At 53.6% G+C, this 15,749-nt stretch overlaps 2 protein-coding genes across 7 annotated transcripts in view; one reads left to right on the forward strand and one right to left on the reverse strand.

The window, feature by feature from the left end:
- The first annotated feature begins 516 nt into the window (after positions 1-516).
- Positions 517-6,727, forward strand: TOR3A (torsin family 3 member A). The gene is made up of 6 exons (XM_059822013.1): positions 517-805; positions 1,190-1,303; positions 2,088-2,353; positions 3,039-3,214; positions 5,400-5,524; positions 6,062-6,727. The coding sequence occupies exons 1-6, from the start codon at positions 517-519 to the stop codon at positions 6,310-6,312; spliced, it is 1,221 nt and encodes a 406-aa protein (XP_059677996.1). The 3' UTR covers positions 6,313-6,727.
- Positions 6,728-8,521: 1,794 nt separating this feature from the next.
- Positions 8,522-15,749, reverse strand: part of ABL2 (ABL proto-oncogene 2, non-receptor tyrosine kinase) — a 49,772-nt gene continuing 42,544 nt past the window's right edge. For 3 of the 6 annotated variants that reach the window (XM_059822317.1, XM_059822316.1, XM_059822318.1), the window contains one exon: positions 13,662-15,403. In XM_059822317.1, the coding sequence (XP_059678300.1) occupies positions 13,710-15,403 (1,694 nt within the window). In that variant the 3' untranslated portion in view covers positions 13,662-13,709. Of the gene's footprint in view, positions 11,725-13,661; positions 15,404-15,749 lie in introns of those variants that run through there. The other 3 variants (XM_059822319.1, XM_009814045.2, XM_059822320.1) reach the window with 2 other exon arrangements.

The following is a 15,749-nucleotide window of genomic DNA, read 5'->3' on the forward strand; positions in this document are numbered from 1 at the left end:
AGGCATTTGGTGCCGGTGCTGCGGTGGGGAGCCCAGAGGGAGGGCTGCGCTGGTGGGGTTGTGTGGGAACAGGCTGGTCGCGGTGCCGGGGAGCTTCCTTGGGCATCTCTCCAACCCAGCTGGAAGAGGAGCCGCTCGCCTTCCTCCCGGCGAGGGCTGGCAGGACCTGGGGAGAGGATGGCGTTCCAAGTCTTGTGGAGAACAGAGGCTGGAGGGGTGCCGGGTGCCTCCTCTCGGGAACAGGGTCGGGTTTTGCTGGCGGGAGCCATGCCGAGCCCCGCGCAGGGGAGGCCGGTGGGGTCTCTGCGTGTGGGACGGGGGACAGGCGGGCGCGAGGCCATGCCAGGCGTGGCGGTGACACCAGCCCACAGCTTTATCCCAGCGACTCCAATTGCAGGCGGCCAGGAAGTGAGATCACGGCTCGGGCGGTTTAAGGGAGGCCGGGAGCCTGCGGACACCCAGCAGAGCCGGGGCAGGGTCCGCTCCCACCCCACCGGGGATCCCCGACCCACGGCCATGGGCCAGGGCAGGCTCCCGGCCCGTCTGGGGCTGGCCTGCTGCCTGCTGCTGCTGGGGGGCTCGGGGGGCCTGGGGAGCCGAGGGACGCCGCGAGGGCCCTGGGAAGAGGAGCAGGGCCCCGTGACAGAGCGGGGACCGTGGGGCAGGGCGAGGTACGAAGCCATGAAGAAGCACTTGGGAGCTGTAGGTGCTCTCTCCAAGCAGTATTGGCAGTACCTGGCGTGCAAGGTGTGGCAAGAGGGCTGCGAAGAGGAGGAGGAAGAGGAAGAGTCCAGCCCCGGCCCAGGTAAGCACCTTCCTCCTTTCTCTCCCTCTCCCGTGCCCCAGGAACAGCAGCAGGTCGAAACACCCTGCTTCCCCCGGCACAGGGGTCTGCAACCCCTGTAGATGCTGTCCTTCCCTTCCGGAGGGTCGCTGTCCTGCGCGTCTCCCTCCTCACTCGGCGTACCCCATGTTGCCACAAACACGTCTCTCCGTGCCCGCCTGAGCCAGCTGCTGCCCGTTACGCGCTTACTCCCCTCCCCGCAGCCCCGGCTGCCTGGCAGGGCAGTGGCTGATGCCCTGCACCTGGGAGGAGGGCTCCATTAACCAGGCTCAGCTGAGCATCCACATAAAACACAAAAAAAGGCACTTGCTGGCACTTCTCTGCTCAGACCACTGCCTTTTCCAGGCTGGAGCTTGCCTCTGGTGGGTCAGGATTACCTGGAGATCCTCTCTGCCTGGTACTGCAGCTTCGGCAAGTGCTGCAAGACGGGAGACTGCAGGATAGTCAACAATGTCACAGGTAGGTGCTGTGCTGCGCTTGGGGGACCCCACGCAGTGCTTGTCTCTGCTGCCTCTCCTGTTGTCTCTTTTGCTGTTTATTTGTAGGCTTTTTTCTTTTTTAAAAAAAAAAAAAAGTATATTTTAACAAATGATATAAGTAAAGGGCATTTCTGAGCAGGGTGCTGAGCCAGTGGGAAGGCAAAGGGCTGAGCTAAGTCCTATTTCCCATTCCTCATTTGCAGTTCTGAGACTGCAAGAGTTTGCTCCTTACAGTACAGCGTATCTGCTCTGGTTTGTCACAAGCCCTGCCTTCATCCAGTAGCTCCCAGGCGTACACAGCGGGATCCAAACCGGCCCAGTATCCAGCCCCAGGTTGGGAGGGTACACCGGGAGCTGCGTGTAAGCCCTGCGCAGGTGTCTCTGCGTTTTGCTGGCCCTGAGACGTCTGGTATCCATACCCTCTGCTGGGAGCTTGTGAGGGCCTGTGGGCTTCAGCGCTCTCTGCAGTCACGGAATACCTCCTCCGCTTCCCAAAGGCAAAAAGGAGTCAGTGGAAGACCTGTGTCTTTTTGCAGTCGGTGGCTGATGCAGGCAGGGTCCGGGCAGCCTGCCTCATTCGCCCTGTGGCTTTATGCCCCTTCGGACTCCTCTCAGACGGGCGGCCCCAGCAGCAGGGCTGTGTGGGCTTAGTGCCCTGCCACGTTACCTCCCCTCATTCCCACCTCCCCTTATTCCCACCTGCCGCAGGAGCAGCAGCCGGGCTGGCGAGTTAAAGCAGAGCTCTTCCTCTCTCTTTCCCGCAGGGCTAGAAGCAGACCTCAGTGGGCAGCTCCATGGGCAGCACTTGGCCAAAGAAGTCATCGTCCGGGCGGTGCAAGGGTTCCTGGAGAGCCCACGGCCGCAGAAGGCTCTGGTCCTCTCCTTCCACGGCTGGTCTGGCACAGGCAAGAACTTTGTGGCCCGGATGCTGGCCAGTCACCTGTACCGGGATGGGCTGAAGAGCGAGTGTGTCAGGGTCTTCATCTCGCTCTTCCACTTCCCCCATCACAAGTACGTGGACTCGTACAAGGTGAGAGCCAACAACACGGTGTTCCCGTGGGGATGGCCCAGCATACGGGGTCTGGCTGGGATGGAGTTCCAGCCCCGTAGGGTACTGTGTTTTGGATTTGTGAGTAGAACAGTGTTGATAACGCGCCGGGCTGAGCAGTGCTTGCACAGCCCCAGGGCTTTCCCTTTCTCCCACTCTGCCCCTGCAGAGACAGTAGGTTAGGGGGGCGCAGGAAGTTGGGGGGGACACACACCAGACAGCTGACCCCGACTGACCAAAGGGATATTCCATGCCATTTAATGTCATGCTCAGCAATAAAAACGGAGGGGAGGGGGTTTTGGGGCAGGAAGCTGTTGCTCAGAGGCTGGCTGGGCATCAGTGGTAGGTGTGAGTGATTGCCTTTGCATCACTTGCTTTGATTTCTTTCCTTTTGCCATCGCCCAAACCTGGAAATCACCTTTTGGGTGATTTCTTTCCTCTTTCCTTTGCTTATTAAACTGTCTTTATCTCGACCCACACATTTACTTGCTTTTGTTCTTCCTATTCTCTGCCCTGTCCCACTGGGTAGGAGGGAATGAGCAAGCGGCTGTGCGGTGCTTAGCTGCCAGCCAGGGTTAACCCGCCGCATCCAGGCTCACCCCCTGCGCGATCTCCTGGTGAGGGGACTGCTGCTGGGCTTCTCACACTCCTCCCCGCCGCTCCGCAGGCTCAGCTGAAGAAGCAGATAAGTGAGACCGTGCAGCTCTGCAAGCAGTCCCTGTTCATCTTCGATGAGGCAGAGAAACTTCACTTCAGCCTCCTGGATGCCATCAAGCCTTTCATGGCTCGCTATGACGATGAGGGCCAGGCGGATTACCGGAGATCCATCTTCCTCTTCCTCAGGTGATTTCTGGGCTCCCAAAGGGATGGGGAGGAACAAAGTGATGGAGTTTATCCCGTGAGGGTGTGCAGTATGAGGGGCTCAGGCTGCAGAGGAGATGTCTAGCTCCTCCGAGAGGTGGTTGCCTCCGTGGTCAGTTTTGCTTATTGATGCTGGGCATCCTCCCTGGGTACGGGGCATTTGCAGGAGGAGCTGCGGTCCAGCTTGGCTGGGACACCTGAGCCAGTGTCTAGGCTTTGAGACAAGGAAGCAGAGTCAGAGCTAGCGTGGTGTCGCCCTGCACAGCTGGGCAGGGAGATCCCATGCTCCGGGGAGCAAAGCTGGGGTTGGAGGTCTCGGTGGGAAGTTCTCGTACAATGTGGCACTGTTAGTTGGGAGCGGGAGGTAGGGAGCCTCCGCTGCCTGGCGGCGGCTGCAGGCTGAGGTGCCATCCGTCTGCTCTGCTGGGAGGGCTGATCCTGGCATCGGCTTGGCTTCTGGTTTAGTGATCGGAGGTTGGTTCCTTTCCCAGCCAGAGGGAGATAAGATTTTGGTATGTGCGCACCCCAGTGCTGTCCCTGACCCAGGCCTAGGTGGGACACATCTGGGGGGAGAAGTGGGACATCTCAAAAGTGAGATGTGAGATAGGCATATGCCTGAAGTAGCCAGTGAGAAATGCCAAAGAGAGACAAGCATCGTGGGCCTCCTTCAGTTTAGGATTTACAGCCTTCCGCTTGGCTCTGGCAAGAGATGTTCCCACAGGCTGGAGGTGGGCAGAGTGTTCCTTCTCCATCTCCCACCATCCGGGCGAGTGTTCTAAACTCCGAGCTTGGTGATTCCCTGGGCAAGTTTCTCTGCCCGTGGAAGACCCGTACCTGTGCCGGCTGCTTGTGGAGCTGACCCCATGTCAGCCCTACTTGTGGGGGCCTCCGGCAGGAGCCGTGGTGGAGAGGGCAGATTCTCCCTTGTTGCTCGGGGCAGGGCGGACGTGCTGCCGGCTGCGCTGAGCTGACCCTGTGTCCTACCTGGCAAGCCGGGCTGGTGTGGGTGGGCTGACGTCAGCCCCTCCGTGCCACCAGGCAGAGGGGAGCAGGGTGCCTTGAACTGCAGCAGCGTGTAATCCCACGGGGGTTTCATCATACCAGGTGGCAGGGTGACACAAACCTGGTGTAGGAGGGCTGGCTCTGCCCCAGGGCTCCTTTGGACACCAGCCTGGTCCTGCAGCTTCGGCCGGGTTTGGTGGTGGGGACAGGGTGGGACTGGCTGCCTGTCCTCAGTCAAAAGGGGCTGTTTCTCCCAGGGTCTGGGTGGGAGCAGGGTCGGTACAAGCTGTTCCCCCCCTCCCCAACCAAGGCAGGGGGGCAGGAAACAGCGGTGACTTTTTAATTTTGCCTCCCCTCCATTTGGGGTCCAGAGCCTCTAACACAAGAGGAAAGATCTGTGTCTCCCAGTGCCTCTCTGCCTCCCACCTACGCAAGCCCTGCAGCCAGTGGGTTCCCAGTATCACCAGCTTGCTGGTGGTGGGGCACTCTGGGCTGGGGGCTGTTGTCTGAGGCTGTTGCAAACCCCTCGCCAGCATGGGGGGGCTGCCCAGCCTTGAACTGCTTTCTGAGGTGAGGGGCTGCCCAGGACCCTTAACGACTGTCAGGACCCGCGTCCCCCACCACGGAGCTGCCCCCGCGGCCGGTGTCCGGAGGAGTCCCCGTGTGGGAACTGCGCTGCTTTGTCCTTCAGGCAGCGGATGCTTTGCCAAGTCCTGGGCTGCCGCTAGAATCCCTGCCCTGGACCTTTACTTCTAGTGGGACTCCTGCCATGTGCTCTGCCCTCCAACTTGGACTTTCAGGGGTGGCTTGTTAAGAGTTTGGTGCGGGGCCAAGTGTCACCTGCGAGGTCGAGGGTATTCAAGCCAGGACAGGGGACTGACGGAGATGGAGGGTTCTGCTGGCTTCTGGTTCTGCCCTGGGAGAGAAAGCAGCTGCCCCAGGGTCTGGGCTGGCAAGATGGAAGATAGCTGTATCGATGCCTATAGAAAGGGGCTCTTTGGGAAGAAAGCTGGTTCCTCGGCGAATGTTTCAGATGCTGATCCTACACGAAGGTAAATCCTTCGTTGCTAACAATTGCTGAGGCCTGTCTGTAGGGGAGGCTGCTGGCAGCTCTCGGCCATTCATCTCTGGGGGCACGGTTGGGTGACTTCCCTTCTGTCTGCAGCAATCTCGGCGGCAACACCATCAATGAGGTAGCCCTGGACTTCTGGCGAGCCGGCCGGGCGCGGGAGGAGATCTCCATGGAGTTCCTGGAGCAGCGGCTGCGGCTGGAGCTGCTGGAGCCTGCAGGTAAGCGCTGGGCTCACTTGCGGGGTGGTGTGGGCAGGCTGCCCGCAAACCCACCCCTCCACGCCGCTCTGCGCCTTGCCTACACAATGCCATCCACCTTGTCCCGCACAAATGCGTGTGCTGTGGAACAAGCCTTTATTCCAACCCGCACCCTTGGGGTTTTTTGCAACACAAGCCCCTTCCTTCATCCACGTTAGCACAGCACCGCGGCGCACGAGGAGGGAGCTGCGAGTCCTTCTGGACCCCTTCGGCCCCAAAAACGGACAGGTTGCAAGAGGCAGCCTAACACCATACAGAAGTATCGGGGCTTCTCTGGGGATTCGGGCTTCTCTTGGCCCGAGATGGGCAAGCCGTAGTGACGTTCTGTGTTCAGGCCAAGTGCTGGCCAGCTCTTTCCAAGTGGGTGTCTCTCTCCCACCACATATGGCTGGATGAGCCAAGACAGCACTCCCAGGAGAGTCGAGCCTTGCCTCGCAGAGGGGTGCCAGCTCTCAGATGAAGCTTCTGAAGCTTCTTTCGTCTTGCTTTTTGCTACAGAGAACGGTTACGCCCGCAGCCACCTCCTTGAAGAGAACCTCATCGATTTCTTCGTGCCGTTCCTGCCCCTGGAGTACCACCACGTGAAGCTCTGCGCGCGGGATGCTTTCCTGGCCCGTGGCCTTCCATACACAGAGGCAGCCCTCGAGGAGGTGGCCAGGATGATGGTGTTTGTCCCCAAAGAGGAGAAGCTTTTCTCTGCCCAGGGCTGTAAATCCGTATCCCAGCGCATCAATTACTTCCTTCCTTGAACACCAGGCGGGACTACACCAGTGGTGAAGGTGGTTCTGCACACTGGGAGCTGCTCTCCTTGCACTAGGTCAGGCAAGCAGATGACCCAGCCATGCACTTGCATAGGGACAGAGACTTAACCCCTTGTTACTCCGAGGGCTGTTGGCAGGGAGGGAGGTGCACCCGCCCCAGCCTTACTCCTGGGACGCGGGGACAGCCTGCGCTTGGCTGTCTTTGAAGTCTGTCTGGTGTTTTAAAGACCCTTCTTTTAGCAGGTAGTAGTAACCTGAGGTGGTGGTTTGGTTGTGCTGACAGACAGGTTGTGCTCACATGAAACAAACCATCCAAGTCCTTGGTTTGTTACCGTGTCATGAAGGCCTTGGACAGACTGGTCCTGTTGAGACGGTCCAGCAGAAGCCACATCCTCATCCCTGTCCCCACTTTTCTCTGTCGCTTTACAAGATTGCACAGAACCATTTTGCTTAAGTTGAGGTTTTTTCTCTATTGCTTTCCTGCACTCACAAGGTGTCTGCCGCCCAGGGACGCGTGTGCGAGGATCACGGTTTGTGCAGGGAAGCCCTTGAGTAGAGAAAATGACTGAATAATCTCCTCTGGAGATGTCAAATCCATAGCCTCTTGCTTTGGAGTGTCCCTCTCTCGTTGGAGTCTTTCGTTGTATGGAAGCAGCTGTGGGGATGAGGTGAACTTCTGCTGAAATTATTTTTCTAAGCAGTTTGGTGAGGAGCCTGTTTGCTTCATTGCAAAATAAAAAAGGGGAGACTAATTCCCCTTTCAAGGACAAAGGGCAGTTGAGGAGGATGGTGGCTAAAGGAACAGACTGCAATTGAATTCGGGTTTTCAGGGATGCAGTAAGCTTGGGGGCTCTCTTTTTTTTTTTCCCCAATATGTCGCACGCCGTGGTTTTTTGGCTGCTATCAGCATTACTACACCAAGGGGCTGTTTGCTGTCTGGGTACTTGCCAGATGATAAGTATGTTACAGCAGGAGCAAAAAATTTCAACAGTGTTACAGGAATCACTTTGTGACCTCTAGGTCAAAACCCCCTTCCAACACCACTGGGCTGGGGCCACGAGGTGAAACAGCGCACGCCAAGGACAGGGCTTAGCTCCCTGGACACCCCCCGTGCGGACCTTTGATCTATTTTAAGCTTTGAACCTCGCTGCGGTGCCAGTGACGAGCAGCACGGCCGCTGGGAAAAGATTGACCAGACCCACTTACTACTCCTGCAGACTTTGAGTTGGTGTTTCCGTCCAGGCGCGCTGGCTCCGTTATCTAAGGAGGCTTCATAGTCCAAGGCAGGAAGACGAGCCAGCTGCTTTCTTACTGCTCGATTGATGCAAAGTTAGTTTAAACTTAGCTGTTGTCTCTAGCTTGGCCCTTAAGGCCTGTGCCAGCATGCTCTGTTATCAGGCATCTCTGAGACTTGGTTTATGGTTAATCTCTTTCTTAATCACAAGTGTCAAGCCTAAAGCTTCAGCCTGGGAAAGAGCAGAGGGAGATGCGCCCGGGGAAGGGAGGACGCAGCCCCACAGGACACAACTCAGGCTGTGTTTTATAACCTGGGCAGAACATTTGGAAAGTTGTTAGTTAGTTGAAGGTTAGTTGCTTAGAAGGTTGTATAAACCAGGATAACCTATGATTTATTTTTTTTAAATAGAAAAGAATCTTCAGCTGTCCAGGTTAGACCGATGCTGTTTGGAGTGGAAGGGAGTTACTTTGTCAGTCATTTCGACAGCGCAGGGCAGGTATGAAGTTGGCATGTTAAGCAGTTCTTACTTTGCTACTGATTAAGGAGGTGGTGGTGTTACTAATGAGGGCAACTGTCAAACTGATGATGCAACGCCCTGCGCTCTGCCAGGTCACGCTCACGTACGTTTGAGAATTAAGCCAGCGTATGATTATGCAACGCCAACAGCAAGAACCGCTCTCCTCTGACCACTCCACAGCAACGTTAAGTTTGATTTTTAAAGGCATAAATAAAGACAGACACTTTTTCTTTGCAATCTGGCAGAATTAAATTATTTCTCTTTTTAACAGGTTTATAATCATCTTGTCTTTTCTACCCCAAATAACAAACTTCAGGTTAGTACTGAGCAGCTTCAAATATTCCTTAAGAAAAAAAAAGCAGCATACACTCAGGTGTTTTTTGCCAATAAAATATTGCAACCTTTATTTAAAACAAAATGCAAATTGGCAAAACTTTGTGGAACGACAGGCAAAGAGACCCTTCAAAGGGCCTTATTTACATCAAGTTTAACACTGTTCGCAGTTCACAGTCAGACGATAGTGAGAGAATTAAATTAGAAAAACAACCAAAATATATTACAATAACAATTAAAAACAAAAACAGTTGACAACACTGGTAGAGTGATTGGTGATTAACGTGTTTCATTTTAATCCACTGCTGCCCTCAGTGAGTTCACTACTGACACAAACAGCGTGCCGAGCCGATCGGGCTTTACCTCCCATGCACAAGAGATGTGTGGAAGAATTGACCTCCTTTGGTACAGACATTTCTTATCGTGTAGGTATTCTAAAAGTCGGGTGTCCCACCACCTCTTATTTCCTACCACCAGGGAACAGGCTGAAGGTTTTGTTCTACACTACAGGCAACTGGAGTGCAACCCCAGCGCCCATCCGTGCCAGCTGGTACCACTCGCGCTGAAGCGGGAGGTTTCCGAGCCTGCTGTAGTCGCTACCCTTTGGTTTTCCTGCCAGCTACCGATTAGCAGCAGGGCTGGGTTGAGTGTTTTACAAGAGAAGACAGCAGCCTGTTACGTTTGCAGAAAAGATCTTCTGGATTCATTAGTGCTTGTCATAGCTGCGGCCGCCCAAGAACACCGACAAGCAAAATGCGGAGCACCTCAGCTGCTGGGGAAGCCTGCCTCAGGTAAGTGGTGCAGACATCAGGGTCTGGTTATTTTTACTGTCTGACCACACAGCATAACCCATCCTACCGGCTCACACCCCCGCTGCCTTTTAGGGAGGGGCTGCTCTGTTAACACAGCAGTTTTGGTGCAGCTATTGCCCCACACTGTGGGGTTTAGTCCCCGCTGCCCGCAGAGAGCGGTGTGCCATAAAACTCTTGCGTAAGTACACCTGCTGGGATGTCAACATGCATGTGTTTGACTGTGTCTCACTGACACAAGGCTGGTGGTGGTCAGGAGAAATGTCCTGTGTGAGGAGGAGGGGAACAGAGCGCCCCCCGCTTCCCCGTTGTGTTCTGCGTCAGCAACGCTGCTCCATTCATTCTGCTTTCCCAGCGGCTAAACGTGATGCAGTCCCAAGACCCAGACTCTTAATTCAGCTTCACCCAGTCCATGCTAACAAGGAATATGATTGAATCAAAGTGCTGCCAGTCAGACAGCCAAGGGCACCACTTCTGGGGTTAAAAAGGGTGTACAGTGCAGGAAGAAAAGATAATTGCACCTGTGAGTCGGCTAATTCCCCACAGTAGCTAGGAAGAGAAAGTGCCCCACATCAACTCACTCCTGTGAGTGCATGCTTTGTGCTTGGCATGATCAGGCCCCATGTGATGCCATCCCCTGTTGCAAAGAAGACTACTTTAAATTCTAGCCCATACTAGTGCAAGTGAGAGAGCCCGGCTGCAATCGCATCCTTACCCCACGAGGCCTTCCAACAGGGGTGAGGAAAGGAAACACAACAGGAGCTTATGCCTTGTCCCTACCCTAAACAGTGGAGCAAGAGGTGGGCTTCACTGGGACAAATAACGGGGCTCCACCATCCTTAGGTTACTCCGAACATACTGTGCAAGGCTGAAAGCAGAGAAGCTGCGACAGTAGAGACCTTTAAGGCTGAACAGAAAGCCAAACCTAGCAAAAGGGAGAAGGGACGGTAACAATTTTAGGAGAGTAGCTGTGGACGGAAGAACAACTGAACAATGATTTCCAGCAGAACCAGCTTTCAAAGATACCATCACATCCTTTCACTATCCTGCTAGAGGGCAGGGGAGAATTCCAGTTTGAGCATAAAACACTGCCAAGCAGCAGCAATTCTGCAGCCTCCTATTTAAGGGGAAAAAAACCCAGTGCCAATCAGCACTACCTGTGCCACCATCTGCCTCCGGATGCAAATAAGACAATAGAGAAGAGCAAACACTCTCCGTAGGAGTGATGACAGGCAAATCCCCAAATTCCACTGTTCTGTTTTTCCACCACTGGAGGGATCAGAACTGAATGGGCTTCTGTGTCGCCCACAGAGGTTGTGGAGTCTCCACTCTTGGAGATATTCAAAAGCTGTCTGGACACAGTCCTGGGCAGCGGCTGTAGGTGGCCCTGCTTGAGCAGGGGTGTTGGACCAGATGGCTTCCAAAGGTCCCTTCTGACCTCAGCCCTTCTGTGACTGTAAAAGCAGATGGCTTCTTCAGCTGTGTTACTGCCCACTGCCCTGTCCCACTGCCCACCACCTCTGCCACGGGGGAGGAGAAACAAGGCAGCATCTGAAAGGAAGTGGGGATGACAAGTGGAGGGGAACCAGTCCTTCACTGGGGCACAGTCAGTTTCTTCAGAAGGGTCAGAAAGGGCTGAAAGAGGGGAGTTTTAGCAGTTAGAAATTCCAGGAACAGTTTGCTGTTCCATCGCTTTTGCTGGGCATTCAGGAAAAGAAAAAATACTTTTTGTTTTTTTCAAAATACTCATCAGAACTGGACTAAGATCCTTAAAATTTTCTGCTTAAAATACCTCTCCCCTGAGAATCACTTCAGTTTCAGTCTGTTTGTCCTAGGCTGAGTAGTAGGATAATGATGAAACCACACGATTGTCTGCCAGGGCAAACACGACCTGCCTTTCTGCCCCAAAGAAAGCTCCCACAGCTTTTCAACCCTTTTGATTGTTTAAAAGGCCACGTGGAGCAATACCACAAGCCTTCCTCCCTTCACAGGTCACCTTTCCAAAGGCAGTTAGTTTGGTGTGCAGCGATGCACACCTACAATAAAGATGACTGAAAGAGATAAGGTAAACCACAAAAGCCCTCAGTAAAGTCTAGGAGATAGCGGTTTGGTACGCTGCCTTATGGCTGAGCTTTGCTGTGAAAGAGCCTCCCCTGCCCCACTGGCCTGAGGGCTGCAGGAGAGCCTGGGCAAGCTGAAAATCCTACTGCAGAACTCGACAGCAGGCTTCGTTGGGTGGGCTCGGTACTGCTCAGTCAGGGTGAGTAACCCACGCTGTCCTTTCCTTTGTCTCCACTTAGGTACTAGCACACTGGAGTAAAACTGACTCATAGGAATAATTAATTCACGTTAATGCCTGTCAGTTGGGGTGGAGGGGTTGCTTCCCCCCCCATTTCACTCACTTGGACAGTGTCGCTCACGTGGTCCACTTTACCTCGCATACGGCTCCAGTGGTGCGCATTCATGCATCGTGACACAACTTTGTTTACCACAGACCAGTAATAAAATGAGGATTCTCAGACACCAGCCCATTTCTAAAGATTTTTCAGGCCACTGTCTCGCTATGCTCCATGGTAAAAAACAGGGACACTCACTGAGACAGCCAAGCCTACTTCCAAGCGCCAACAGGGCAATGCTTCTAGAAAGAAATGGAAGTGCCCATCTTCTAAATTCACGCCTGTGCCCCAGCTCAACTCTAAATGCTCAAACTAAAAGCAGCACAGTCACACTTTAAAAACAAGTTAAAAAAGCATTTTAGCCAAAAATAAAAGATTTAAGGTGCAAAGCAAGCCAGAGCCTCTATCATCACCAATAGTGTGAAATGAGCAGCAGCATGCAGGGTAACATGTATTTGGAGCCAGGTATTGGGCCTGTTTTCTTCTTCTCTCAAACCAACAGTTAGTTGAGGTCTTCCTACTTGCCAGTACATTTATATCTCAGGGAGTTGTGCGTATACACAGAAGACCAGCTTTCTGAGGGCCCAACAGTCTACAAACAGCACTAGGACCAAGGAAGAGACAACTTCAGCCACACGACTGCTTTCATTCTGGGATTGTCAGTAGGCATCAGACATCAGAGACCATAACCCCGCCGCGGGAGCTCTCCGAGGCAGAGCCGTAACACTTGTCACGTCTTAGGCAGAGGAGCGTGCAAGTATACGTGCATGTTCCCTACACCACAGCATGAGATTCTGGTCTAGCCTTTAAAATACAGGAATAAATGAAAAAAAAAGAAAAGATGGCTACGCTTCCCCCGTGAGCTGACATACCTACTCATCTTCATATGCAGGGAAGCTGAAAGCCTGCACGACCAGTAAGCATGAGAACAAATCCCAGGAAGCCGTCAGTGTGAAGTGTTAGTGTTATGCCAAGAGTAGGGACTGGTCCAGGGAATCCTGCAGCAGCGAGGGCGCCAGGCGGGCAGGCCAGGCTGTACTTTCTGGCTCTCCAGCTGGCCCTGCAGTGCTGTGACTGCTAAAGGAACGTGGAGAACAGCCAGGGGTGGCGGAGGCTCTGCCTTACCTACCACGGGTCCTCAAGGTGATGAAACTGAATTGGGGAGTCAACCTGGTAGCAAGTTAAAAACAATCTAGAGCTTAAAAAAGAAAACAACAAAAACAACCCACCCACCCCTATAACAACACTGGCAAGTTGTGCAAGAGCCCCAAACTACTCACAAAAGACCATCAAGCAGCACCCGTGCTAGACCACTAGAAATAGGTATCAACTGAGTGAAGGCTGTGTGGTGGGGAAGGGGGTATTCCAGTGGTAAGCCTGCCCAGCATCCCTGACGCTTCCGATACAACAAAGATGAGAACATGTGGTGGATGAGGTGGACAAGAGGGAAAAGGGATAGTTTCATATATTAACTAATTTTGCAGTTCTCATTACAGCAGCAACAGCGCTGTGGAAGTAAGCCGTCTGGGCTAGTGCATCCACCTCCAGCAGCTCTGAATACTGTCAGTGCATTAGACCTTTCCCCCAACCGCACGCAACCTCCCCCTTCAGAGCTACTCCAGCTCAGGCTGCTCGGCAGTTGGTACCAACGGCACCCCAGTGCCTTTCCTTTGCCTTGACAGGGGGCCAAAGCATGCGTTAGTGCAGACAGGGGAGGATCTGTACAGCCGAGTGGCCCGCAGCCACTCCAGTACTCCAGCTATCTATCACACATCAAACCATCCTTCCCAGAGCGAGAACCTGCCATTGATTCTCCTGCCTCTCCGAGGGAGGAGCAAGGAACTTCCTTCCCTTGCCATACCAGGCAGATCAGACTGACCAGGTAGGGACAAATACTTGATGTTCTGCCCCTTACAGCTTTAATCTACCCTCTCCATCCCCATTTTTTGAGATGAACCTGTAAACGTGAGGAGAACTCAGTGATCTGAGGTACTTCACATACTCAAGTATCAGTCTTTCCTTTTGAAAGCATCAGTACAGAAAAAAAGTCCCCCCCTCCCCATGTGTATTTCTCTTACCCCGATTGACAGTAGCTACCTTTGCACCACATCGCTGATTTCTTGGACACATGACAATAAGTTATTAAGGACGGGGTTTGCCCCAGGGACACTAGCAGCTGTTGAGGACACCTGCAGTTCCTGCAGGCTGAGTTCCAGTTTGCTCACGGCTTCCCGGAAGGCAAATTTGTTGCGTGTATGTGGGATGCAGTCCACGTAGCCTGAGCAGTAATCCAACAGCTGGTGCCCTGTGTCCACCAGCTGGCTGTTTGGTGTCGGCTCGGCGATGGCACTCGAGAGAAGATCTGCGCACTCCAGCAGTGCTTCTTTGCTGATTTTGTCTGCAGAGATTTTCTCAGCTGCCTGTTTGGTCTTTCGTAGCGCTACTTTTGCGCCAGCCGTGCCATTGGCCATTTTCACTGGGGAGGTGGAAGACGATGACAGAGGCACTTGAGGTGGAGGCATTGCGGGCCTCCCAGATTTTCCACCAACAGGTGCTGCTGCTGCTGCCTTCTTACTCCCTTCGCTTGATTCCAGTCCGTGCTGCGCTCCTGCCACACTGCTCAACTCTTCTGCTGCATCCAAGCAGGCAGCTGGCTGTTGTAGGAGCCTCATCACTGGTGGTGGAGGTGGAGCACACTTTGGTTTTACCCGTCTGGGCCGGTCCCTGTCGCCGGAAGAAGTGACCTGATGCTCAGATAAGAGCTTAAATTTATTACCCTGAGAGTCTGTGCCAATGAGCTGCACGTCTGCTGGAGTGTGTTTTAGAGTGGGTGAGATTAGGACTGGCACTTTGTGGTTATGAGTGGTTGGAAGTATTGCTGCAGCCTTTACTGGAGATGACCACCCCGGTCTCTCGCCATCCTCAAGGGCCCCTTGCCGTGGGCCACTGTTTTTTTCTTTGCCCTTCGGAGCTGCTGCTAGCCCCGGACCCTCCTTTTCTTCCGATCCGGAGAGGGTTCGGAAAGGGAGTGCTGTGGCACCCCTTGGCAAGAGTTTTGCTTTTGGTCTCTCTCTGGTCAAAGCGGGGCCTTCTTCAAACCTTTTGGGAAGCAGGTCATTGGCCCTCCCCGTGCTCTCATCAGGCTGAGAGGAGGTGGACACTGTCCGTTCCAGCTGGATTTTTGACCTCTGGGAATTTCTGGGAAGGGTCATTGCCATCCTATCCTGCTCTGGAAGCCCTGAGGACATGGAAGATGTAGAGTTTGACCTTGGAAAAGGCTTTGAAGCTTCTTCATTGCCAGTGGGTTTTCCCGCTCGTAAACCCAGTGTCTTTTTAATCAAGCGTGGTGTAAAGAAACCAGTGATGCCCGACCACCCACCACCGGTGCTTACACCCCCACCACTGCTGGTACCAGTGCCATCATCGTTGTAGAAGGTCCTCTGCACAAAGCCCCCACCATAGCACTTGGGTGGCGCCAGGCTTGCGTCCTGCTGCGCGGGAGCAAAAGAGAACCCATCCACATGCTGCAAGGAAGCAACAGATGAAAAGTTACCCGTCAGCTCGTATTTCTTATGGGGCTGATTCTCCATCTCCCGGAAGGAACTGCTGCGCTTAGGGGGTGTGGGAGCATTCCTCTTTTTCATAAAGGAGCTGAAGAAGCCACCTTTTCTGTCCCTGGTGAAAGTGGTCTCTTTGGCATCCTCCAACAGGCTGCTGGGTGACTTGTCCCTCTGCTTGCGAGGCAGTGCGGGAGACCCGCTTGTTGGCTGTGTGCTTCTGATAAAACCTAGACAGAAGAAACAAGTGTGAATCTGCAAAATCAATTTCCATTTCCACCTCCCTATCCTGCAGTGGGCTTTACAGGCCTGGAGTATTTAGCTTCCCAAGTTCTGCAGAGATAGACTGAGAGTGGAAGTTAGCACTTTTATTTTTGTGTGAGGCTGGCGTGCTTTTGATTTTTTTTTTTTTTTAAACTTTTTTTCCACTTGTGCACGCACGACTTGTCTGTTGTCTATACTGAGGAGACCACTTAGGAGAGAGCTCAGGAGAAAGTGAAATTGCTCTTTTCTTCCAGTTTCTTATTCCCTTCCTGTAGTTTTTTTCTCTTTCCCCAGATACCGCAAGTATAAAAG

Source organism: Gavia stellata, chromosome 10, assembly GCF_030936135.1.
Source record: "Gavia stellata isolate bGavSte3 chromosome 10, bGavSte3.hap2, whole genome shotgun sequence".
In the NCBI taxonomy this organism is placed as follows: Eukaryota; Metazoa; Chordata; class Aves; order Gaviiformes; family Gaviidae; genus Gavia; species Gavia stellata.

Coding starts and splice junctions, on each gene's coding strand:
- TOR3A (XM_059822013.1), top strand. CDS start 517: ATGGGCCAGGGCAGGCTCCCGGCCCGTCTGGGGCTGGCCTGCTGCCTG. Junction 1,304..2,087: donor GATAGTCAACAATGTCACAG/GTAGGTGCTGTG, acceptor TCTTTCCCGCAG/GGCTAGAAGCAGACCTCAGT. Junction 2,354..3,038: donor AGTACGTGGACTCGTACAAG/GTGAGAGCCAAC, acceptor GCCGCTCCGCAG/GCTCAGCTGAAGAAGCAGAT.